The 26,450-nt window shown below is 43.0% G+C and overlaps 1 protein-coding gene across 1 annotated transcript in view; it reads right to left on the bottom strand.

The window, feature by feature from the left end:
- Positions 1-4,227, bottom strand: part of SKIL (SKI like proto-oncogene) — a 46,711-nt gene extending 42,484 nt beyond the window's left edge. Inside the window, exons 1-2 of the mRNA XM_073674878.1 lie at positions 4,065-4,227; positions 825-2,400 (exon numbers count right to left, since the gene is read on the bottom strand). Of these exons, the coding sequence (XP_073530979.1) occupies positions 825-1,871 (1,047 nt within the window). The 5' untranslated portion in view covers positions 1,872-2,400; positions 4,065-4,227. The remainder of the gene's footprint in view (positions 1-824; positions 2,401-4,064) is intronic.
- Positions 4,228-26,450: the final 22,223 nt, after the last annotated feature.

Genomic DNA, 26,450 nt, shown 5'->3' with positions numbered 1-26,450 from the left:
TAACGGGGTCTAATTCTCCTGTGCATGTAACCAGTCTCAGTAAAAAAATAAAATAAATAAAAAAAAAAAAAAAAAAACTATCAAAATGTACTGCAAGTCTGAATACTGCCCATTGACCTGATTATAGACCCTCCCTCGGTCACATAACTTTCCTCTTGACACAGACAGGAAGGTAATGACAGGGTTGAGCTGTCTGGCACAGTTCATTAACCAAGTAAGTTCCCTTTCTCATGGCTCATGTAGAGAAGGGGGCTGGCTTAGCTAATGACTTACACCAGACAGTACGCCCCCTTCATCACCTCACTGACACACAAACATGAAAGCTGATGTTCAAGGACAGTACCCAGAATTAAAGTAAATTAATAAAATTACTATTTTACATTTTGACAACAGTTAAAGAACTTTTTATTTGACACACAACCCCTTTAATAAAAGTCAAACTGTTTTTTGCTTTAAAAGGAGAAGTCTATATCCTATTATTTAAACAGATCTGAGGAAAGCAGAATTACAAAGGTTATGGAATCCAATGAGAAAATGTATTCTCTGCTGCTTCCTAGCATCCATCTTCAAAGACCTGCTGCTTTATTACAGTGCATGCAACACCATTGATCTCTATGGATCAGCAAGCAAAAGCATAGCAAGAAACAGATCCTTTCATGTCTGCAACATAACAGCTCTTTATCTATAGAAAAGATATCCCAAGACATAACGAGCACTCAATCAACAGTTTACTACAAGTTGTCTTAATTGCTTCCAGCACCAGTGAAATGTATGGTCCAAAACCTGCCCCAAACAGAGAATAGATTAAACAAAAGCGGACTTACTTTGGGTTGTATTCTCTTGGGTTGGTTCTTTTTGCTGAACTTTTCTTTCATCTCTTCAAATAGAACCTTGGTCTTTTTGACTTCGGGAGTATTCTGATACTTTGGGCTCAGGTGAAGATAACAATGCCACTTGGCAGAATCAAAGCCCCAGTGGCAGGTCCTCTTATCTGGTGATCGGTGGGAGTGCATGACAAAAGTCTGTGTGGAGAACATCCCATAGCACTCCAAGCACTGAATACAGGGGTCATCAGGCTGGGCATAAAGTTGAGGTGCAAACAAACCCTGGCACTTTCCTAAACAATCATGTTCAACTTCAAAGGCACTACCTGTTTCCTTTAACTGAGCCAAAGAGTTTTTTGCAGGCAGCAAGCTTCCATTTTGTGGGTAGGTGTGTGGCCGCAAAAGAGCATTGCATAGTCTCTGAGCATCTGTCAAAGTGATCAGTCCACAAGAAGGGGCATTAAATGGAAGAATTCCCAAAACTTTCAATATGTGAAGCTGGTCTGATGTACAACGCGAGCAGTATATATACATTTCGTCACACACAATGTTAATCTGCTGGAGTGAGAAGTCTCGTAAAACAGAATTTAAAACTTGGGGCAGGCAGAGTCTTTTCTCACCTCCCACCATAAAGCAAGAGATAGATTCTCCTTCCAGTTCAGTCTGGGTAAGCTCGGTGGAGCTGTCTGGTGGAATGAGAAGGGGACCAGGATGAATTTGTGGGGAAGGAAGAGGCAAAAACACTGTTGGTGACATGTTTTCTTGTGAAAATCGAGCAGAGAATGCAGCAGGACCCCCGAGGGAACTTCGACTACTTAGATTGAACTGTGCCAAAGTGTGCTTAAGTCCAGGGTTCAGTTCAGATGACCCAAGTGATACACTGGCAGACTTGGCAACACCCTCTTTATTCCCCTCTGCAACTGTGTCTTTGAAGTCATCCATCTCCATCTTTATAGCTATGACTTTGTTTGCAACTTTTGGAACATCTACACTAACGTCCGCCTCCTTCGCCAGTTTTTTTAATGGGGGACTTCCGTCTTCCCCCATATTTGCAGTTGCTTCAGATACAAAAACTCAAATGGCAAGACGTTGGGAGTTTATACTCTAGGAATCAACATTGCATCCAAAAACTAAATGCAAGTTACTCTTTTCCAGAGCACATCTATGCTACATTATTCAGAAATATATAGAAAAGCGTCACAAAAACTGCATACAATTCACGTCCCTCCTGAAAAAAATAAAAAAAAAACAACAATCTATGCTTTCCAATCGATCATTTAACCACAAGTGCAAGAGATCTCGCAAAGTGCCTGCGTACAGTTAATGTAAATTAAATGGCTTTCTTATCTTCTATTTGGTCAAATTCACGTAAGAAAATTGCATCCACGTTCCAACACAGAGAAAGGAGAATGAAGTCAGTTTGTGAAATGAAGATCTAATGGCGACAGAGCTTCCAGCGTGGGGTTTTCTAGGATCCAGTTAACATGAGTTATTTCTGCACACATATCCAAGAACAAAGAGTCGTCGTTGTCGTTTTCTTCTGCTGGTGTTTTATTTCAATACGTTGCGGTTTTATCTAGAAAAAAAAAAAAAAGAAAATGGGAAGAAAAAAAAAAAAACAACGTGTGTTCTTTAACACTGTCAAGGTCAAATTGAGAAAATGTGCCCAGGCATTATTCCATATGCATGGCATCTTTATGTGCTCCGTATTAAGATGCCCCCCTCGGACCCCATAATCTGCTTCGTAGGTGAGGAGTTACATCGTGTGCATGCACTGGTATTTAACAGAAGGTCATCACGATTATCCTTTGTGTTGGCTTTGTAAATTATCTCCGGCATATCAATCGGCGTGCCAAGCCTCGCTTTCTCTGATCTACAAGCCGTGCTCCAGATTGCTGGAGGTGCTGCAAGCTGTATTTCAAACACACAATAAAGACCCGTTTAATGACAAACAGTGGAACGGGAATGTGACGGTGAGCTTGAACACATGGAAAGACTTGTTTAAACCTAATAAGTGGTAAGGAAATGAAAAAGGAACAGAAATGTCCCTGATGACTGCCACGTGATAATCCTTATGTAGTCAGCTTACAGTTCACTGCAGTCCAGCAGGAGGCTGATAACTAGGCTGGAGATGCTGATGGCAGGACCCCAGGAATGAGTGTCTCCCATCCATCCTTGCCTGTAAACATCACCCAGAGCTATGCTAGCCCCCAGGCATTTAACCCTGTGCATCCAGGTACTGGAACAAACTGGATTCTCACTCTATACAGTTAGAATCAGGGGATGAAAACAACATAATGAAATGATTGAGGAAAAAATATATAAATATTTACAGGTGAAAGATGCTGATAAGTTACAAAAAAGCAGCAGTGGTGGCACACAGCGAATGGAGCAGGAAAAATAATAATTCTCTCCGGATAAACCAAGATATTCCGGCACAATAGCAATAGATTGTGTCCATTCCTATCTGCAGGAGCGAGTAATCATCATGTGAAGTAGCACAATGCTGGAGGTCAGTGCCCAGAGATGGCTTACATAATGAGGACAATCCAGCTCCGCGGGCAAACAATAGCCACAGCATAAATGTACATCTAATCCGAATAATACCGCGCTTCTGCCAGGCGGCCAATGCATCATCAGGTCATTAATATCGCAGGCAGAAGACAATGGGAGAGGGAATCCCCACACCAAAGAGGCATTTCATTCCCCCAGCAGACAAATCAATGACTGAAGCCTGAAACTCTAATGTGAGCAGTGTCAGTCAGTGGCCACAGAGCAGCTCTGCTAGCCACATGGAGAATCCAGCTGACCCATTAACCCATCATAGAGCTGTACTGGGGGTGAGAGCTGTGCATGGATCTAGATTACTGGGGGGCTTCTCCAGGACCAGATACCATTGTGCCCCCCCAGAGATCAGCGCCTGGTAATAGGCATGACGATGCCCCCCACTGGGCAGGGGGCGTGTGGCCCCACGGGGCAGTCCTGCCAGCAGCACATCACAATGCTCCTCCGTGCCACCCCACTCAGCTCTGGCACCGCCTGGGGATCACCGACCCTGGCACTGCTATGGCAGGCTGTGCACAGTGCGCGGCAGCGGAGCTTGTCCTCCGGGGCCCCGCTCACACTGACATCTGGGGCCACACTGTTACCTGTGGACAGGTGTCCCGCTGACTGACACGGCAGTGCCCTCCCACCACCTGAGCGAAGCCCAGCACCCAGCAGCAATCCTCAGCTCGTTACCTTGGCAGCTCCGGCGGTGCAGTTCTTGCTCCGGTGCCATTGCCGTTCTGGCTCGGTGTCAGGCAGCCACCCTCCTCCTCCCTCCCCGGGCTACTGGGCGTGACGTCACCGCTGCACACGAGCCACCTCCCTCATGCCGTCTGTCGGCTCAGTCTGCGGGGCGCAGGAAACGGTGACGTCACTGGTAGGGGGAGGAGCGGGGGCGAGGGGGTGAGCAGAGGGCAGACGCGCTGGTCACGTGACGTGTGTGTACGTCTCTCTGCTCGTGAATGTGTCAGGTGCTGCTGGGAAGGAAGCAGACGAATCGGCGCGTCCTCTCACTAACTGCTGGCGCCAACGTCTGCCCCGCACTGATCGTCACCGTGTTCGGGAGCTCCGGCGTGGCTGCCTCACTTACCAGCGTCAGAGCCGCCATGGGAGAGGCTGGTGCACACGTTGTGGGGATGTTGGCTTACACCAGTGGAATGCGTTTTATATTGCCCCTCACTGTGGCTATGTTCACACATTGCGTTTTTATGCAACTTTTCAGCTGCGGTTTACAGTACCAGCAAAGGCTATGAGATTCCAGAAATCGCATGCACACACCGTGGTGTTTAGTTGATCAGTATTTTGTGCTTTGCATGTTTTTTTTGCAGAATAGAGCTTGTTACTTCCTTCAGCAGGTTTTCACCCATTGGAAGTAATGGGTGGTGAAAAACGCGCCAAAAGGTCAGGTTTTTCAGCCGTTTTTGTGCCAAAACCAGAATGAGAGTTTTTTTTTTCCACTGAACCTTATATATATATATATATATATATATATATATATATATATATATATATATATATATATATATATATATATATATATATATATATATATACAAAGAGACAAAAGGACAGTGAAAAAGCCAGCAAAAAAGCAAGAAAAATCCTGAACAAACCTCCTGGCAAGAGATCAGGTTTTGCAGCAGAATAAAAATGCACTATGTGAACAACAACAACAACAACGTTCACGTCACCACTTCTGCATTTATCCCCCACTCCTGGTTTTGGCTTACAAATACTGATGTAAAATACTGACCAAATACTGAAGGTGGCCTTACTATCCCATAGAAGAGTAGGCAAGTGTCCATGTGTTCTGGAGACCCAGTAACCAGCACTTGTGGATGACACCAGGGAGCACCGTTACCACCTGTACCGCTGCCATCACTCACAGGGCCGCCTCCAGGTTTTCGTGGGCCCCGGGCGAAAGAGTCTCGGTGGCCCCTTTAATGCATACCACCATTAATGATGCACAGATACGGTAGAGAAATATAGATATACAACACAGGGCCCAGGCTCTCCCCTTATCCTTCACATATGCAGACACACTGTACACAGATATGCACATACATTACACAGACATGCACATACAGGCATACGTACATATTTGAACAAATTCTTAAAAAAACATAAAACAGACAAATATATATACACACGTATTCACACAGGTGCATTAGAAATACATTTAATATGGGGATTGGGGAAGCTGGCAACAAGCCTCACTTATCTGCCCCCGACCTGTGTCCCGTCCAGCTGTGCAGGTCCGCCGGCGTTTCTTTGGCCATCAGAGACATGGCCCTGGACCATCAGGGGGGCCCACTTGCCATCGGGGCCCGGGCGCCGCTCCCCCAGGATCTCTGCAGGACCGCCGGCGCTGCTGCTTGATTGCCAGCACTTCCCCAGACATGACACGGCAGGGGCGACACGCAAGCACAATTAAAGGTGCTGTGTCACCCCTGACATGTCATTACTACCAAACACAGCCGCACAGCGTGCGGCCATGTTTGGGGAAGTGTCGGCAATCAAGCATCAGCGCCGGAGAGAGGTCCTGCAGCGATCCTGGGGGAGCGGCTGGGCCACCGACGGCGAGTGGGCCCCCCTGATGGTCCAGGGCCCCGGCATTTGCCCAGGTGCTGACCCTGGCCCTGATCACTCACATGTTGGGGGGCAAGTAGTGGGGTCCAGAGAGGGGATTGTCGGTAAGAACGGACTTTGGCCTTATCCCTGCTGTCAGCAGTAAAGGTGATAATAACCGCCTGATCCGCATGCAATACAAAGAACCGGCCTACAGCGTATCCAAGGGTCAGACATGGCTGAATGGCTAGATTGGACCAGTGGTAACAGGTAAGACACGTACCGCACTGAGTGGTGGCTAGCCTGGCTTTTGTTGCTGATCTGGACCATATGACCCCGCTCTTGGTAAAATGCACATAATTATGGTAAAATCACCACCGTCCAATGCAGGTAAAACCCTGCCCACCCACAGCCAGCCAATGGCACAGCATTTTCCAGGCTGGGTGGGGTTCCAGTCACAGGCAGCAGAACACCATCGCTTAAGAGCCAGAGATTGCAAGCGCCTCTCAGTGGGGCACTGGGTCCCATCATTCACAGAAGGGAGCTGGCTGTTTGTACCAGATCGGTCTTGTGTCACTATCCGTGACATGCAGATGGACCACGGGTCTCCAAACCTAAAAACAACCTCATAGGCCTATATGAGGCTGTCATTTTGCGTCAGTAGACCTGTGGCCAATCTGTAGATGTGTGAATCTAGCCCTACTCACTGCGTGTTTCACTTTGCTCCACCCAGTACCTGACCATCACTCTAAGCTACCTTGTACTTCGCTTTCAGCTCAGGTTTTTGAGAGTCACATAACGGCGCAGCCGAACTATACAAGAATTTGTATCCATTCTGTCCTGCAAAGATCTGCTTACCCAGCCTATCACCTGACATCAGGTGATATATCAAGTGACTCCACCCTCCTTTCCTCCCCTGAACTTAGGTTCCTAGTAGCTCAGTCTCTAGCTTCCTGTATTGTCATATTCCTGTTTTTTCTCACCTAGTATCAACCTAGCTTGCCTTCTCGTTTATCCTGATCTCTCCGCTTCTGACATCGGCTACGAATTCTGAACCTGTGCTGCCTGCCATGACCTCGGACCATCCGACTGCACTTCTGTCTCGCCCACCTGTACCCGGGACCTGAATCTCTGACCCTCCGGTCAACTGCTACAGTCTCGGACTGCCCTGGAGTGGTAACTGGTGTCTACTAGAAACCCAGCCTATCCTCATCATCAGGGGTCTAGTGAATACCTGGTAGACACTTAGTCATGCCCCTTCAGGGTAAGCCCGGTCCTTGGCGCAGTGTGTCCACACCCACCAGCATTAATATAGGTTCAGGCCATGGACTCTGCTGACAAATTGGGACCCAGAGACCCCAAGTCTAGTGTACAAGTACAGACCATCAATGTGTAGGAAAACCAGCTGCAGGATTTGTCCATCGCTATTTCCTCCTCGTCTCCCTCTTCTACCATGTCTGGCCAGTCCTCCCCTGGACAGTCAGCCTCTTCGAGGGAACCACCTAATGCTCCAGTTTCTGGTGGAACTGCTAAGCTCTAGCTTTTACTTCTGTCCCTCTACGATGAAGACCCCAAGGAGAGCCGTGGCTTGATTAATCAGTGTCAGATCCACCTTACACTCCACGTTCATCTCTTTTCTTCTGACCAGACCAAGATAGCGTTTATGGTCTCTCTGCTGTCTTGAGAATCCCTGGCCTGGGCAAGTCCCATTTGGGAGCATGAAGGTCCAGAGACCCGCAATGTTGGAAGGTTCCTGGAGATGTTCCGAGCGCTATTCAAAGTCACAGGCCGCACCTCCTCAGCTGCCTCGTCCCTGTTGCCTCTAAGGCAGAGCACGGATACCATCGTCCAGTATGCCTTACACTTCTGTACCATGGCAGTGGGGAGCTGGCTTGGTACGAAGAAGCCCTGGTGGCGACCTTCTGGCAAGATCTGTCCGGTTGAATCAAGGATGAGTTGACAGGCAGAGATCTACCATCCTCGCTGGACGCCTTTATACACCTGGCTATTAGTATAGATCTCCGCTTTCATGAGCGAGCCCTGGAACAAGCTTTGGTGTCTCCTCGTGCTAGTAGACCACCCAAACTGGCTGCCACCGCAAGCCACACCACCAGTAACTGAGCTGATACAGGTTGAGAGGACCAAACTTTCTGTGCAGGAACGATAGCGGAGGTTCAGAGAGAACACATGCATGTACTATTGAGGCAAGGGACATTTTGTTAGCCAATGCCCTGTGAGACTGGGAAACTCCAGCACCTAGGGTTGGCCGGAGAGATGACCCTAGATGAGAGTCATTGCATTCCAAAGCTTCTGACCGAAGTTATCTTGGCTTGGCAGGAGAAGTCCCTCTTCGCTGCTGCCCATCTGTTTTCCGGATTCGCTGGCAACTTCATTCATTTGGATCTGGTTCATTGACTTCAGCTCCATACTCTACAGCTGGATCACCCCCTGACTATTGACTCCATTGACGGACAAAAAGAGAACACAGCAGCACTCTAAAGGCCAAGATATATGCAAACACTGAAAACATAAGATCTAAACTGCATTGTTGCTAAATAAAGTACTTACAAAAAATTATACTTTCAAAAAATGAAGGTTCTTAGGCATATATGAATTAACCAATTTATTTTTTTATTCATTTTTTGTAAGTACACTTTGCTGCTGCTGTGTTCTCTTTTTGTATGTTATGCAGTCATTGCAGCTAGCACCTGTTCACACTATATGGAGGTGCTGGTCAGGTTTTTTGCTTTCTTGCAATTCTCCATTGACGGACAACTCCTGGCAGATCCTGTTCGATTCATCACGCTGCAAGCCATGCTGCAGACTGGAGTCCTGCATACTGAGATTTCCTTGTACGTGTTAGCCATATCTGTGAATTCTGTTCTCCTGGGCCTTTGCTGGCTGCGTCTACTTGCGTCGGTTATTGACTGGTCCACCGGTTAGGTACTTCACTGGGGACCATATTGTGCTTCCAACTGCTTAGCCAAGGTCATGTCATGACTTCACCTCCTGTGTCTTTGAACCTTGCTCCTCTGCCCATCCAGTATCGTGCCTACGCAGGGGCCTATAACTTGATCCGGATCCGCAAGGGTGACAAATGGAATACCTTTAATACCCATGACTATCGCTGCGAGTATCTTGTCATGCCCTTTGGCCTATGTAATGCACACGCCGTGTTTCAGGAGTTCGTTAATGACATCTTCTGGGATCTCCTCTATGTTTCCGTGGTTGTATATCTGGGCGATATCCTGATATTCTCACCTGATCTACCTACTCACAGAAGAGACATCTGTCAAGTTTTGCAGCCTCTTCGTGAGAACCTCATTGCCCTTCCTCAGTTACATAGTCTCCAACCAGGGTCTTGAGATGGATCCAGAGAAGGTGTCTGCTGTTCTCTCTTGGCCTCGTCCTCAAGGTTTGCATGCTATCCAGCGCTTCATGGGTTTTGACAACTTTTACAGGCAATTTATTTCACACTTTTCGTCACTCATGGCACCCATTTCCACCTTAACCAAAAAGAGAACTAATGCCAAGTTCTGGTCTGAGTTAGCTGTGTCTGCTTTCCAACACTTAAAAGAGGTCTTCGCGAGAGCACCGGTGCTGTACCATCTCGACCCTAACAAGCAGTTCCTCCTGGAGATGGTGCTGGAGCAGTATTTCTGTAAAGGACTTCTTAAGGGAGGTCTGTCTCCTGTGGCTTTTTCTCTAAGCTGTATTCTTCAGCTGAGCAAAACTATACAATCGGGAATCGTGAACTACTGGCAATTAAAATGGTGCTTGAAGAATGGAGACATCTATTGGAAAGTGACAACACTCCGGTGATAATTTACACTGACCATAAGAATTTAACCTTTCTACAGTCCACCCAATGGTTAAATCCTCACCAAGCCAGGTGTGCACTCTTCTTCATTCAGTTCAATTTTGAGCTGCAAAGCAAAGAATTATCAGCAATTTATTGTTTTAACTTTTGGCATTGTTATCTAGATCAATAATAATCACATGCCAATTGTCTGCGTTAACAGCCATCTAACATCCATAGATTAGGCCAGCTTTAGCATTGGTTTACATCAGGTTTTGAGGCTCTAATCGTGTCTATTTACATCTAAGGAAAGATCTAATTTATATTAGCAGCAAGGTGACTCAGTGGTTAACACTGCAGCCTTGCAGCTCTGGGGTCCTGGGTTCAAATCCCACAAAGGACAACATCTGCAAGGAGTTTGTATGTTCTCCCTGTGTTTGCGTGGGTTTCCTCCGGGTTCTCTGGTTTCTTCCCACACTCCAAATACATACTGATAGGGAATTTAGGTTGTGAGCCCCAATGGGGACAGTGCCAATGATGTATGTAAAGTGCTGCGGAATTAATAGTGCTATATAAGTGAGTAAAATAAATATTGTTTAAAGGCAACAACCAGATACCAAGGAAAACCCATCTTAGGGTATACACACACAATGGCTTTTTTTTCCAGCAGCCAAGCCACCAAGTTCTTTTAAGCAGAACCACTTCAGGAAGACACTGGCGGTCTTTTTCCTGAAGTGGTTTCGTTGGCAGCTTTGCCATTGTCTTTTGCAGCTACTATTTTATTTATCTTTCCACTAAAGTGTCGAGCCTGAAAATTGAACATACTACTACTTTTAACCGCTTCAGAGGCCAACTGTGAAGGAGTGAAAAAAAGTAACAATATAGGGAATGTGCACAGCAATGTTATTTTTACATAGCTGTGCACTAAGTTAGTTTATTCCTGCAGTTTTGCTGCACTTTTTCTTTTAAACTGCCTGAAAAAGACATTGTGTGCACATACCCTTTGGTGGGGAATTCAGTCAGCCAAATTTAAATTTCAGTCCTTCTCAAACTATTTCTTTCCATGTACAGTTCTTCCTTACTATAGAGGTGAACGTGCACTAAATATGCTGAATGGGTTAATTTACTTTGAGAACAATCATGGTAGAAACCATTGACTGCAGTTTTACCACCAGCTATAAAATACCCACAGATGTTATGCCTGTGATGCTGCAGCCTAGTTCTGTTTCTGTGGAAAACATAGATCCTACATATTTGTTTGTTTTCGTCTACTGTTTCCCCTAAATGACTCGCCCCTAATAGCATTGTCGGGCAGCTGATCTTCTTGCCCATTCTGTACAGCATTAACTTGCTATGCATGTTCTGGGGTTGAACAATATATTCATTTTTATTCTTCAGTACTTTATCATTATATTTTTGTCCTAGCAGTTAATTTTAAGCATACTTCACCCATCCTGAAAGAAGAACCTTCACTAACTGAGCTTTTTCTAACAAGCAGTGTATTCATGTTTTTAATAACCTGAGACTTTGTATAAACTAGAGAACAGGGATTTGGAAGCTCCAGGTAATGGCGACTGTCCAAACAGTGTGAAATAAATCAGTTGGAAATAAATGTCTTGTATGTGCTTAGTATTTTACGGCAACGTACATTTCACCAAATGACTAACGTTTACCTGAAAATGCTAAACCCCCATAGTAAAAAAGCAGACAGGCATGTGGGGGTTGCATGAAAAAACTGTCTGCTTATTGTCAGCTCAGCCAGTCTATACAGCAAGCTGAATCATTGTCTAGAACTCTGTCTAATCCTAGGCTTATGTCTGTCTCATTTGATAATGTGTCCTTACACATGGCCTTATTTTTTGTTGCCCATTGTGTCTGTCTCTTCCCCAATATATGCTGTCTCTCAGAATGTGACACATTCTGTGCCTCTCTTTGTCCTGTTATGTGTGTCTTTGTCTGCCCTTTCCTATCTCAGGATGACATACAGGCAGATGCTCTGACCAAGCTGATGAGTAATAGAGATACAAGCAAAAGAAGAAAGATAACAAGTAGGCAGGCAAATAGAAGAAATGTAAGGACAAGACACCAACTATGACATAGGCTGATAAATAAAAATACTGAATTGCAGAGGTAACAGGAAAAAGCTTGCACACACAGTTCATCCAACCCATGGGGATTACTCCTAAACAGATGGGCGCAGTCTCTGGATACAATGACCGACATTCTAGAATAGCAACAAAGGTCCTAGTGGACAGGACAAAACAGGACAAATAAAGACTGACAAGCTGGTAGGCAAACACAGACACAAAGACAAACAGGCCGCCAGAGGTAAAAAAAGGAAACAAAGGCCATGGTGCAGCTCAGACAAATATGCAACAAACTGGTTTTGCATGAAGTCTAGACATATCCGGAACACAGGGAAAACACTGCTGAAAGTCACACGTTATAAGACTCACTTAGTACAACGTGTCTTATTTGCTTGCATGCTATAAATAATTTGATGAACAGTCTACATTTGGTATAACTTAGAAACCTGCAAATACATTGGGGCAGATTTTTTTAAACTTATTTTATTGAAATATTCTTCATAAAAAAACGTTACATTACAAACATACAGCAATAATATATAAATGTGGATCCTGTTACAAATATCTCTAAATATCCATTCTAAAACAATGTTACTGGTATTGTATCGTACATTTAACAAGAGGTAACTGCAATACAGTAAAAGTACACATCAATTCCAGACAAGAGTACTCTCTTCTTGATCCATTTTACATCGAGGCGGCGCACATCGCCCGGTCCCTCCTGCCGATGGGGCGCATTCTATTTTCTAAATGCTTCATAGACTACCTGTGTTTTATTTGATCATTAGAAGAGGCAAATAGCTTCGTGCAAGAGCTGAACAATAACAAATGGGGTTTGAAATTTACCTCTACTTTTTCAGATGGGTCTATTCAGTTTTTAGATTTGGTGATTTCTGTGAACAATGGAATTATTCAGACTTGCATTAATTTCAAGCAGGTAGATGTCAATAGCTATTTGGATTATCACAGTGGACATCTACCTAGCTGGGTGAGAAATGTTCCATATAGCCAGTTCTGGCGGATTCACAGGAATTGTACATCTGACACTGACTTCTATTAAGTGTCAAAGATTTTCAGAGGGAGATTTTTAGAAAAGGGATACCCCAAACAACTTATAAAAGATGCTTTTGATAAGACTATAAGGCTTACACAGAATGAGTGTTTAGCTAAAATAGCCACAATATCGAATAAAACTGTCTCTGTAAACATAGGTTCTAATTTAGTTTTGTGACAACTTTTAATAAATCATATAAAAAAGTGGAAGAAGTCCTCAGAAAATATTGGTTTATTTTGAGAGGTGATCCTATTTTATCGAAAAATTTACCTACTGATCCAGTGGTAGTGTAAAGACGCAACAAGAATTTAAAAAATATGATAGTGCCCAGTAAGATTAGGAAGAAAATTAATTATCGTGTAGGGGAATGTAGATATGGAGGCAATTTATTAACCAAAAATGGATCTTTCAAATGTGGCAACCAAAAATGTAAGAGTTGTAAATGGATACAGTCAGGCAAAAAAACAATTTACATCCACGGTCATGGGGGAGTGTTTTTTGATAAAAAGTTTTTTACACTGTCAAAGCTCATATGTGATTTATGTCCTACAATGTCTGTTCAAATTGCAGTATGTGGGACGGACTACTATGCCAATACATCTTAGAATGAATAAACATAGGTCAAACATTAAAAATGGAGTTATGGATCACAGCCTGTCAAGGCATTTTTTTCATGTACATGAAAAAAAATCCCACTAACTTAGAGCTTACCATTATTATTATTATTATTACTTATTATTATAGTGCCATTAATTCCATGGCGCTTTACATGTTTAAAAGGGGTATACATAGCAAACAACAAGTACAATAATTTGAACAAAAATGAGTGGGTGACTGGTACAGAGGACCCTGCCCGCGAGGGCTCACAATCTACAAGGGATGGGTGAGGATACAGTAGGTGAGGGTACAGCTTGTGGTGCAGCGGTATGATGGAGCGAGGGTTACTGCAGGTTGTAGGCTTGTTGGAAGAGGTGGGTCTTCAGGTTCCTTTTGAAGGTTTCCACGGTAGGCGAGAGTCTGATGTGTTGGGGTAGAGAGTTCCAGAGTATTGGGGATGCACGGGAGAAATCTTGCATGCGATTGTGGGAAGAGGAGATAAGAGGGGAGTAGAGAAGGACATCTTGTGAGGATCGGAAGTTGCGTGCAGGTAAGTGCCGGGAAACTAGGTCACAGATAATAGAACATATATCGGTCGGCTTCACGGATAGATACCAAAGGCTGATAAATAGAGAAAATTATTGGATTTTTATATTGTCTACATTAGTCCCGGAAGGACTAAATGAATGTACAGTGGGTACGGAAAGTATTCAGACCCCTTTAAATTTTTCACTCTTTGTTTCATTGCAGCCATTTGGTAAATTCTAAAAAGTTAATTTATTTTTCTAATTAAAGTACACTCAGCACCCCATCTTGATTGAAAAAAAACAGAAATGTACAAATTTTTGCAAATTTATTAAAAAACAAAAACTGAAATATCACATGGTCATAAGTATTCAGACCCTTTGCTCAGACACTCATATTTAAGTCACATGTTGTCCATTTCCTTGTGATCCTCCTTGAGATGATTCTACTCCTTCATTGGAGTCCAGCTGTGTTTAAATAAACTGATAGGACTTGATTTGGAAAGGCACACACCTGTCTATATAAGACCTCACAGCACAAAGGAACTGCCCAAGGAGCTCAGAGACAGAATTGTAGCATGGCACAGATTTGGCCAAGGTTACAAAAGTATTTCTGCCTTACTCAAGGTTAATGCCAGTGTTCAAGAGTTTTTCACTCGAAACGCGTATGGCATTTTTTATACACACTACCCCATAATATATGCTTTGTCGTCTGGGATGTCCATTTTTCGTCTCTTCTACAAATTTTTAAAAGGATTTGCCAATAAAGATTGTTGAATTTTAATTAATTGCCCGGTGTGTTGAGCTGGATCCATCTTCACTTCCTTATTGACCCAAGCGCTGTGCAGAAGCGAGGACTCCGTGCTCCATGACAGACTGGTATTACATCTCAGGGGTGAGCTGAAATTTTCTCTTTATTCATATTACTCAAGGTTCCTAAGAGCACAGTGGCCTCCATAATCCTTAAATGGAAGAGTTTGGGACCACTAGAAGTCTTCCTAGACCTGGCCATCCAGCCAAACTGAGCAATCGTGGGAGAAGAGTCTTGGTGAGAGAGGTAAAGAAGAACCCCAAGATCACTGTGGCTGAGCTCCAGGAATGCAGTAGGGAGATGGGAGAAAGTTCCACAAAGTCAACTATCACTGCAGCCCTCCACCAGTCAGACCTTTATGGCAGAGTGGCCCTACGGAAGCCTCTCCTCAATGCAAGACATATGAAAGCCCGCATAGAGTTTGCTCAAGAACACATGAAGGACTCCCAGACTAGAAATAAGATTCTCTGGTCTGATGAGACGAAGATAGAACTTTTTGGTGATAATTCTAAGCAGTATGTGTGTAGAAAACCAGGCACTGCTCATCACCTGTCCAATACAATCCCAACAGTGAAACATGGTGGTGGCAGCATCATGCTATGGGGGTGTTTTTCAGCTGCAGGGACAGGACGACTGGTTGCAATTTAAGGAAACATGAATGCAGCCAAGTACAGAGATATCCTGGATGAAAACCTCTTCCAGAGTGCTCTGGACCTCCAACAAGACAATGACCCTAAGCGCACAGCTAAAATAACAAAGGAGTGGCTTCGAAACAACTCTGTGACCATTCTTGACTCGCCCAGCCAGAGCCCTGACCTAAACCCAATTGAGCATCTCTGGAGAGACCTGAAAATGGCTGTCCATCAACGTTCACCATCCAACCTGACGGAACTGGAGAGGATCTGCAAGGAAGAATGGCAGAGGATCCCCAAATCCAGGTGTGAAAACTTGTTGCATCATTCCCAAGAAGACTCACGGCTGTACTAGCTCAAAATGGTGCTTCTACTCAATACTGAGCAAAGGGTCTGAATACTTATGACCATGTGATATTTCAGTTTTTCTTGTTTTATAAATTTGCGAAGATTTCTACATTTCTGGGGGTTTTTTCAGTCAAGATGGGGTGCTGAGTACTTTAATGAGAAAAAAATGAACTTTTTAGAATTTACCAAATGGCTGCAATGAAACAAAGAGTGAAAAATTTAAAGGGGTCTGAATACTTTCCGTACCCACTGTATAGAGCATATAGGCTAATACACACTGGCAGTATATAGGCTAATATGTATTACATTGACAATGGGGCAAGTTTGCTATGGAGCTATAGAGCAGCGGAGATGGGGTTAAATGATTAAAGAATTTCAATACCCATGCCTGGTTGAAGAGATTTATAAGAATGATAGTTAATTTGAAAGTATGTTTTTATTTGTTCCTGATGAGCAGTTCGTTCTAGAAACGCGTTGTTTTAATAAAAACCCTGTTTTTTAATAATTCATTGGAGTGACAGCATCATTGGATCTTCTTTTTTTATTTTGGATTTTACATCAGGAGTCTCACCCCAATGTATTTAAGAATCTGGCGCACATCAGGGTATGGGAGAAAAGTATGTTAGTAGTGAATTGCACCATTTTTCCCAAATTTTATGGAATTTTTTGAGGACACTCTATTCCTTATTTGGGCAGATTTTTGATGTATTTACATAAAATATCACACTTAGACCAGCAGACATATCTTTCTCTGTTCATAACCCATAATGAAACAAATTTGCAAAATACTGGTGAGAAGCATGGTACTTACTATGCATTACATGAATATAGTTAGGGCTATGTTCACTCGCAGCATTTTAGCTGCCTTTTTTATTTCTGCTGCCAAAACCTGCTCTCTTGGCCTGTTTTGTGGCGTTTGTGCCACATCTTTTGAGTGGTGGATTACATGTATGCTTTGTATACAGTAAATGTCTAATAAAGTTCTTTTTAGTCACCAAAAATGCTGCAAAAACGTTTGCTGTGTTTTTTCACATTCTAATTTCTTTGTATGGGTCAAAAAAATTATGCAGAAATGCTGAAAAAATACACATGCTGCAGATTTAACCCCTTATTGACAAGCCAATTTTGACCTTCAAATTTTGAAATTTGACCAGTGTCACTTAATGAGGTAATAACTCTGGAACGCTTCCATGGATCCCAGTGATTCTGAGAACATTTTTTCATGACAAATTGTACTTCATAACAGTGGTAAAATTTGTTCAATATGACTTGCGTTTATTTGTGAAAACATCGGAAATTTGGCAAAAATTTTGAAAATGTCAGAATTTTCAAACCTTTAATTCTTATTCCCTTAACCCTTTCACCCCGAAGCCTGTTTTCACCTTCCTGACCAGGCCAATTTTTTTTTTTAATTCTGACCAGTATCACTTTATGAGGTAATAACCGATTATGAGATTGTTTTTTTCGTGACATATTGTAATTCATGACAGTGGTAAAATTTATTTGATATAACTTACGTTTATTTGTGAAAAAAACGGAAATTTGGCGAAAATTGTGAAAATTTTTCAATCTTTTAATTTTTATGCCCTTAAATCAGAGAGTCATGTCACACAAAATAGTTAATAAATAACATTTCCCACATGTCTATTTTACATCAGCACAATTTTAAAAACATAAAAAAAAAATAGGAAGTTATAAGGGTTAAAAGTTGACCAGCGATTTCTCATTTTTAAAACAAAATTTACAAAACCAGTTTTTTTAGGGACCACATCAGATTTGAAGTGACTTTGAGCAGTTTATGTGACAAAAAATACCCAAAAGTGACACCATTCTAAAAATTGCATCCCTCAAGGTGCTCAAAACCACATTCAAGAAGTTTGTTAACCCTTAAGATGCTTCACAGGAATTAATGGATTGTGGAAGGAAAAAATAAACATTTAACTTTTTTTCACAAAAATTTTAGACCCAATTTTTTTTACTTTCACATGGGTAACAGGAAAAAATGGACCCCAAAATTAGTTGAGCAATTTCTTCAGAGCACACAGATACCCAATATGTGGGGGAAAACCACTGTTTGGGCGCACAGCAGGGCTCGGAAGGGAAGGAGCGCCATTTGACTTTTTGAATGTAAAATTTGCTGGAATAATTAGCGGACACCATGTTGCATTTGGAGAGCCCTTGATGTGCCTAAACAGTGGAAACCCCTTATAAGTGACACCATTTTGGAAACTAGACCCCTCAGGGAACTTATCTATATGTGTGGTGAGCACCTTGAACCCACAGGTGCTTCATAGAAGTTTATAACGTTGAGCCATGAAAAAAAAAATCACATTTTCTCGCAGGAATATTTTTTAGCCCTAAATTTGGGATTTTCACAAGGGTAACAGACAAAAATGAACCCTAAAATTTGTTGTGCAATTTCTTCTCAGTACGCAGGTAACATTTTGGGGTACATAAAATTTTTCAATCGCTTCCAGAATAAGACTGGATCATATTCTTGTGTTCTACGCTGAGCACTTAAGTCAGGATTTCTGTGTAAATCCCACAAAAATGCGATTCAGACGAAACCCCCAACGGAACCACCCATGATAATGAGGCAGATGGAGACACTTTGGGCTCCGTTTGGCGTCTGCTCCGGTGGTATCCATCTTTTTAGGCATTCACAGGTCTGTGGTCGCCCACAGTTGTGCACTAAAAAGACGCTTAAAATGATGGGACACCGCCGGAACACAGGATCAGTCCAAAGTGACTCCATCTGCCTCATGAGTGAGTGGTTCCATTGGGGGTTTTGCCTGAATCACTGTTTTGGGGAATTTACACGGAAACCCCGATGTAAGGGCTCAGCGGAGAGCACAGGATAAATGTGAGTCGAGCCTTGTTTAGAGCTTTGGAAGGTAGAATGAACAAATAGACAGCAGTACAAGAATAGTTCTTATTTTAATTTTTGCGCGGTTCACTGTGCGGTATAATTGATAAGGCGGATTTATTCTTTGGGTCTGTGCGATTACAGTGATACCAGATTTATAGATTTTTTTTTAGGTTTTGCTACTCTTACACAGTAAAAAAAAAATCATAAAAAATTGCTTTTTTGTCGGAATATTCTGAGAGTTAAACTTTTTTATTTTTTGGCAAACAGAGCTGTATGAAGTATTATTCTTTGCGGGACGAGTTGCAGAATTTTTTGGTACTATTTTGGGGCACATCATTTTTGATCTGTTTTTATTCTGATATACAAACACAGAATGAACAAAAACCAGCAATTCAGTTATTGTTTTTATTTTTTGCGCCATTCACCGTGCAGTAAAAATGATAAGACAGATTTGTCCTTCGGGTTGGTACGATTACAGCGATACCAGATTTATATACTTTTTGTATGATTTGCTATTTTTACAGATTAAAACAATTATTTTACAAAAATGAATTTTTTTTTGCATCACCAAATTCTCAGAGCTATAACTTTTTTTTATTTTTTTGCTGAATGAGCCATATTAGTTTTTTTTTTTTGCAGGACGGTTTGGCGTTTTCATTTATGCATTTTTTTTTACATATGACTTTTTGATCAGTCTGTATTCACTTTTTTGTGAATCAGCATGATGAAAGAGTGACATTTTTGGCGTGTTTTTTTTTTTTTTACGGCGTTCACCATACAGAATAAATAACGTAGAAGTTTTATAGAGCAGGTTGTTCCGGATGCGGTGATACCAATTATGTGTATGGTCTTTTTATTTTTATTTGATCACAAACGCTGCGATTTGTGGTTTGTTTTTTTTACTTTTTTACAGGTTTTATTTCACTTCTTTTTTTTTCTTTTTTTTTTTTTTTTATCTTTTTCACAAAGTCTCACTGTAGGACATGTATAATTTTTATTTTGATCACTGGTCTCATACACTGCAGTACATGACACTTTCAGTGTCTCACTGACTGTGCCTGTGAGACCCAGCTTATAGCTGGATCTCACAGGTCACCATACCCTGGGTCATTACATGATCTCAGGGTACCATGGTAACCATCGGGACCTGCGATTCTCATTGCGGGGGTCTAATGGTCAATAAATGGGTCTTGTGATTCCCTTGCAACAACTTATATACCGCTGTCGCGATTGACAACGGTATTTAAGGGGTTAATCGGCCCCGATCGCCATCAAAACTGGCCAGGGCCAATACCTCAGGGTCACATACAGCTGACACCCGCGGGAGATTCAGGCGCGGCACTATACTATTTATTCCTCACTGTCGTTAAAAAGCAGCTCTGAGAAATAAGGAGGACCCTTAACGACCACCGTTAAAAGGCGTATCGGCAGTTAAGGGGTTAAAAAATGCTGCAGTTCTCAAATTCTGAAAAAAAAAAAAGATTTATGAAATCTCATCGCTTTTGCTGGTACTGTAAAAAGCAGCTTTTAATTTGCATAAAAAAAAGCTAAAATAAAAAAGGCAGCTTGTGAACATAGCCTAATAGACGCCAATGTAAATGACTTGCCCCCTGGGCCGTGGGATACTCAGGGCCGGGCCTCTGGATGCGGATGGGGAGTAGTAGTGGCAACCCGGTCCCGTGGCTCAGGGTGGTCAGACCAAGTGCTGTGGCAGTCTATTCGTATGGTTTGCAATATCCGACTACGCCACCCGTGGATTGCCGTCAGAGTGAACCGCCGCTGCAGAGCAGACCGCTGAGGCTGGTGTTGTGGGTGCAGCAGGGAATAGTATAACTCCCCACGGCAGGAGTATAGCCTCAGGACAGTGAGCGTAGAATGGTGGGGGTGGTGGTGCAGGGCATCCCAGTACCGTTAGTGCTGGCGCGGTAAGAAACACAGAGACAACGTGTTGCAGTCCAGGGTCTTTTACTCACAGTTGATATCCAAGTCACTTCCGCCGGTAATGACTGCCCAAGCCGTGCTGCATCTTCCAGGTGAGGGGCTCGGTCAACCCTCAGGCAATTCAGGAGTATGGCACAGGACTCCCTTCTGTCCTTTCTCTGGCTCATGCCCCACCAGTGACCAAACTTCTGTCCAGCTGCCGCGGATCTATGCGGGCAAACGTGGGCCCCGTTTCCGGCTATCCTATATGGTGCCTTCCTAGCAGGTTTGGCGGGGGGTCGCACCAAAAGATGATCACGACCTCCGGTCTTTGGCTGAGGGATAATTTACCTCCACCAACTTGGGATCCGGTACCCTTCTTCTGCTTGACCCTTCACCCGATATCTCATGGGCTCTTAGGGTCCCTTCTGCCTTCTTGTTTCTGAGCCCTTCTGCTTCTCAGGCTCTTCTTCTTTCCTGTTCCTTCTCCTCTCCTCCACTCTGGCCCTGGCCTCTTCTCTAGGCCTACCTTCTGAGCAGAGCTCCTACAGAGTCTCTGCTCCCTGTCACCTCTCCACTGTACGGACTGACTGCTAAACTAAGATGGTGCCCACTTTTTATACCTCCTCCTCTGTGTGTGAGCTCAGGTGACCAGCACCCAATGAGCTCCTACCTATGCTCAGAACCCAACCCCTATCTGCTCCTACACCACTGGGTTTTCCTCCCCCCTCCACACTGCATCCAGGGACATAGTCAGTTGTGCCTGCATACATATATAAATGGGAGCACTGTCGAGCTGTCCCCCGGAAATGGGGTGTGTGTGGTGTATGCAGCTAACTGAGCCCTGGTCCATACGCCATCCTTACCTGGGAGTGGAATATCACACCTCTGGTTGAGGTGCAATACCCCTGTAGCAACCGAACCCTCGGGGCGCTACATAAAAATAAGAAAGGTAGAGTTGGAAGGGACCTCCAGGGTCATCATGTCCAACCTCCTGCTCAATGCAGGAATCACTAAACCACCTCAGGCAGATGTCTGTCCAGCCTCTGTTTGAAGACTTCCATTGACGGAGAACTCACCACCTCTCGTGTCCGCCTGTTCCACTCATTGATCACCCTCACCGTCAAAAAGTTTTTTCTAATATCTAATCTGTATCTTCTCCCTTTAAGTTTCATTCCATTGCTTCTCATGTTTCCATGTGCAAATGAGAATAATAATGATCCCTCTACAGTGTGACAGCCCTTCAGATATTTTTAGACAGCTATTAAGTCTCCTCTTAGCCTTCTTTTTTGCAAGCTAAACATTCCCAGATCCTTTAACCGTTTCTCTTAGGACATAGCTTGCAGTCCGCTCATCATCCTGGTAGCTCTTCTCTGAACTTGCTCCAGTTTTTTTATGTCTTTTTGTGGTTCCCAGAACTGGACACAGTATTCCAGATCAGGTCTGACCAAGGAGTAGAAGAAGGGGATAATTACTTCACGTGATCGAGGCTCTATGCTTTTCTTAATACATCCCAGAACTATGTTTGCCTTCTTTGCTGCTGCATCACACTGTTGACTCATGTGCAGTCTGTGATCTATTAGTATACCCAAGTTTTTTCACATATGCTGTTGCTTAGTTCTATTCCTCCCTTTCTGTAAGGCTGTGTGCCCACGATGCGTATTTCATGCGTTTTTGGTGCGGAAATTTCCACAGCGTAAACGCATGATAAACGCATGGTAAGCCTTCTGCCATGGTCCCCTATGCAATTCCGCACTTTCAATGCCCATGCTGCAGATTTTTCCGCAGCGTTTATGCTGCGCTCAAAAATCCGCAGCATGTCCATTAATTTTGCGGAAGCGCTGCGGTTTCGCCGCCATTGACTTGCATTAGAACGCACCAATTCTGCAAGACTGCATCTGTACTTGCGTAATTGGCGTGTTCTAATGTGCGGATGGTACCCGAGTGTGGAGAAGAGAAGACTCTCCTCCGGACCTGGGTACCATAGAAACTGTAAAAAAAGAATAAAATAAAAAATAAAGATTATATTCACCTTCCGACGGCCCGCGCTGCGCTCCTTCTCCTTTGCCGGAACATCGCGTTGGACTGTAGGACCTGCGGTGACGTCACAGTCATGTGACGGTAGGTTCTTCAATACAGGGCATCGCGATATCCCGGCAGCCAGGAACGAGCGCAGCAGCACACCCCGGGCCATCGGAAGGTAAGTATCAAGGTTTATTTTTTTATTTTTAACCATTCTTAAAGGTCACACTGTATAAATCCATGCCGTTTACATGGATTTATATAGTGTGACCTAGTTGTCAAGCACTTTCCAAGTGATGCTAAAATCGCTTTGAAAGCGCTTGTCAATCCGCATGCGGAAACGCATGTGAATCCGCATGTATTACGCTTCAAAAACACATGGTAATCCATCCCCCATGGTCCCCAATAACAAGCTGCACTGTCAATGCCCATGCTGCGGATTTTTCCACAGCGTTTATGCTGCGCTCAAAAATCCGCAGCATGTCCATTAATTTTGCAGAAGCGCGGCGTAATCGCCGCCATTGACTTGCATTGAGACGCACATAATCCGTGTCAGTACATTTGTACTCACAGATTATATGCGTTTCAATGTGCGGATGGTACCCAAGTCTGGAGGAGAGGAGACTCTCATCCAGACCTGGGTACCATTGTACCTGTAAAAAAAAGAATAAAATAAAAAATAAAGATTATATTCACCTTCCGACAGCCCCCGGTCTCCTTCCCTGTGCTTGCGGGCAGCACTGAAGGACCTTCAGTGCAGTGTCCCGCAATCAGCTGGCGGCCAGGAACGAGCGCAGCAACACACGCCGGGCCATCGGAAGGTAAATATAGGTTTATTTATTTATTTTTAAACATTCTTTTACGGTCACACTATATAAATCCATGCTGTTTGCATGGATTTATATAGTGTGACCTAGTTATCAAGCACTTTCCAAGTGATGCTAAAATCGCCTGGAAAGCGCTTGTCAATCCTCATGCGGAAACGCATGTGAATAACGCTTCAAATCTGCATGTATTTGACAGGAAAAACGCATGCACAATCTGCATGCGTTTTTTCTGGCAAGGGAGATGCAGAAATGCTGCAGAAATTTTCTGCTTCATTTCTGCATCGTGGGCACATAGCCTAAATGTAATTTTAATTTTTCTTGCCCAGATGTAGAATCTTGCATTTCTCCCTGTTAAATACTATTTTAGTAGTTGCTGCCCATTGTTCAAGCTTATCTAGATCCTTTGGAATCCTTTCTCTGTCTTCTCTAGTGTTAAGGCCCCGTCACACTTAGCGACGCTGCAACGATCCCGACAACGATACGACCTGTCAGGGATCGTTACTGCGTCGCTATGTGGTTGCTGGTAAGCTGTCAAACAGGCAGGCTCACCAACGATCAGGGGAGCAGCGACATCGTGAAAAGAATCTTTCCACGATGTCCTGCTCCTGGTTACCAGACTGATGAAGCAGGAGCAGGCTGGTAACCATGATAAACAGCGGGTTACTAGGGGCACACGCGCACCTAGTAACCCACTGTTTATCATGGTTACCACCCTGCTATGGTGAGCGGGAGGTTACCGCTCACTTTAGCAGGCTCGTAACCATGATAAACAGCGGGTTACTAAGTGCGCGTGTGCCCCTAGTAACCCGCTGTTTACCATGGTTACCAGCCTGATTGCTGCTCCCGCTGGTCACACACAGCGATGTGTGCTGACCAGCGGGAGGGCAACGACCAAAAAATGGTCCAGGACACTTTGCAGCGATCAGCGACCTCACAGCAGGGGCCTGATCGCTGCAAAGTATCACACAAAACCGTGACACAGCAGCGATCTCGCTAGCGATCTCGCTATGTGAGACCGGGGCTTTAGATATCCCTCCTAGCTTTGCATCGTCTGCAAATTTGACTAGTTTACCTTCAGTTCCCATATCTGTATCATTTATTAAAATGTTGAACAACTGTATACAATTGTATAGAATAAGTGTACTACACTATTCCAAACTGCAGTTATTGTATACCACTGTATACTGGCCTGACAGAGACCAAAAGGACACTCCAATATGCAGGCTGTGAATTAAATTTAAAGCAAGCCTTATTTAGGATTCCTAATACAGAATTTTAATCTTGGATCCTGCATATCTCATAATACCAGCCCCTTAGAGTATGTTCACACAGTTTTTTGCCATGGAAATTTCAGTCTTAAATAATCCACATAAAAAAAAATCGCTTCTTTGAACACACACAAGGGTTTTCAGCTCTGTTTTGGAAGGACATGAGTGTATTTATGCTGTTTTTACACTTTTTTGTTTGTTTTTTCACTTTTTTAACTACTTCATGAATTAACTCATTTGGATATTTAGTTTATATAGTTTAGTTACATAGTTTTATTATATTTATTATGATATTTATAATATATGTAGTATATTATATTTAGTTACTGTACATAGTTTAGCATCGTTTAGTCATTTGGATATTCAAACTAATTTTGCTCCTTTTTACATGATATATGGAGCTTAATTTTTACGTCTTTTATTCCTAAAACTAAAAAATACGAGACAAGGCCAGTCTGAATCTTTGATTCTAGCCCCAATCCTACTGAAAAAGGTCCAATATATAAAAATCATTTTTACAGAAAGTGAATGTAGTTTTTGAAGCAGAAACCGCTTCAAGAAAATCTTGAGGAAGTCCAGCAACGAAACGTGCGTAGTGGTGAAGGGATCAGGTTGTGCAGTGACACCTTTACTATAACATTAATAAGGTATGGTTTGTTATTCCTAGTCCACTATAGGCTATCTCCACTTCTATTGACACTCAGTCTGTGCATTGTTTTTGGGAGAGATTGTTAGAGTGGTCAATTACACTGATTTTGTATCATACTAAATTCTGAGGTTAGATGTGGATAACTTCCTGTTGTCCCTCACAGTTGGAGGTGCTTTTTATCCTTTTTGTTTGTTAGTCTACATAATTGTTAATAAAATTTACATTATTTTAAGTTTGCTGTTACTGTTTGGTCTTTTGATCATCATTTAGATCTAGTTACCGAACCTATAGATATTGATACATTTGTTTAAAGCAGCAGCTCTACATTATAATTTCTAGGACAAATTTATTTTGATCGATTATAATGATATCGGTGGAAAATGTAAAAACAAATAGGAAATACCTGACTTTTTCACTTTTTTCGCTTTTTTTTATATTACGTCGTCAAAAGACAGCTAAAATATTTTAAATTTCATTCCCCTTTCTGTAAAAATGATTTTTATTTATTGGACATTTTTCAGTAGGATTGGGGCTAGAAACAAAGATTCAGACTGGCACTGTCTCTTATTTTTTAGTTTTGTTTATTTATGCTTTTTATTTATATATTATTATTTTTCTTTTGTCAACATATTAATACATTCTTTGATGATTTCCCCTGCAACTGGGACTGGTATATTAGCCCCAGTTACAGGGGAATTTTAGCCTTCTGCCTGCATAGCAGAGCTATTAGAGTCTCCTATGACCCAGCAGCTCCTGCTCCCTCCCTATACCCAGTGATCACATGACCGCTAGGTCCACAGGAGAAAGCAGGGGTATGGTAGTACTTCCTAATGTGTATACAAAAGTGCTGGTTCAGAGCTGTGTATACAGTGATTAAGAAGATAAACATGGTAATAAACTGTGTGTATTTTCTCTCTGGGATGTCTGACTGTGTGTGACAGCTGGCTTCCCACAGCTGCATGATCTTGTGCTAGCTGCTTACACTGCATTGACATTTTAGGACATCAATGTAGAGTAATGTGTGGGCTGCCAAGAAGGTTATAGTCTATGGGCAGTCCAGATGTAGTTAATTATAATGTGGGGTTTAGCAAACCTTCCCAAAAT

The sequence above is a fragment of the Phyllobates terribilis genome, unplaced genomic scaffold (genome assembly GCF_046119375.1).
Source record: "Phyllobates terribilis strain yellow unplaced genomic scaffold, ASM4611937v1 Scaffold_3__8_contigs__length_932513732, whole genome shotgun sequence".
NCBI lineage: Eukaryota > Metazoa > Chordata > Amphibia > Anura > Dendrobatidae > Phyllobates > Phyllobates terribilis.
The sequence above is the reverse complement of the archived record's forward strand: the minus strand, read 5'-3'. Positions and strand labels throughout refer to the sequence as shown.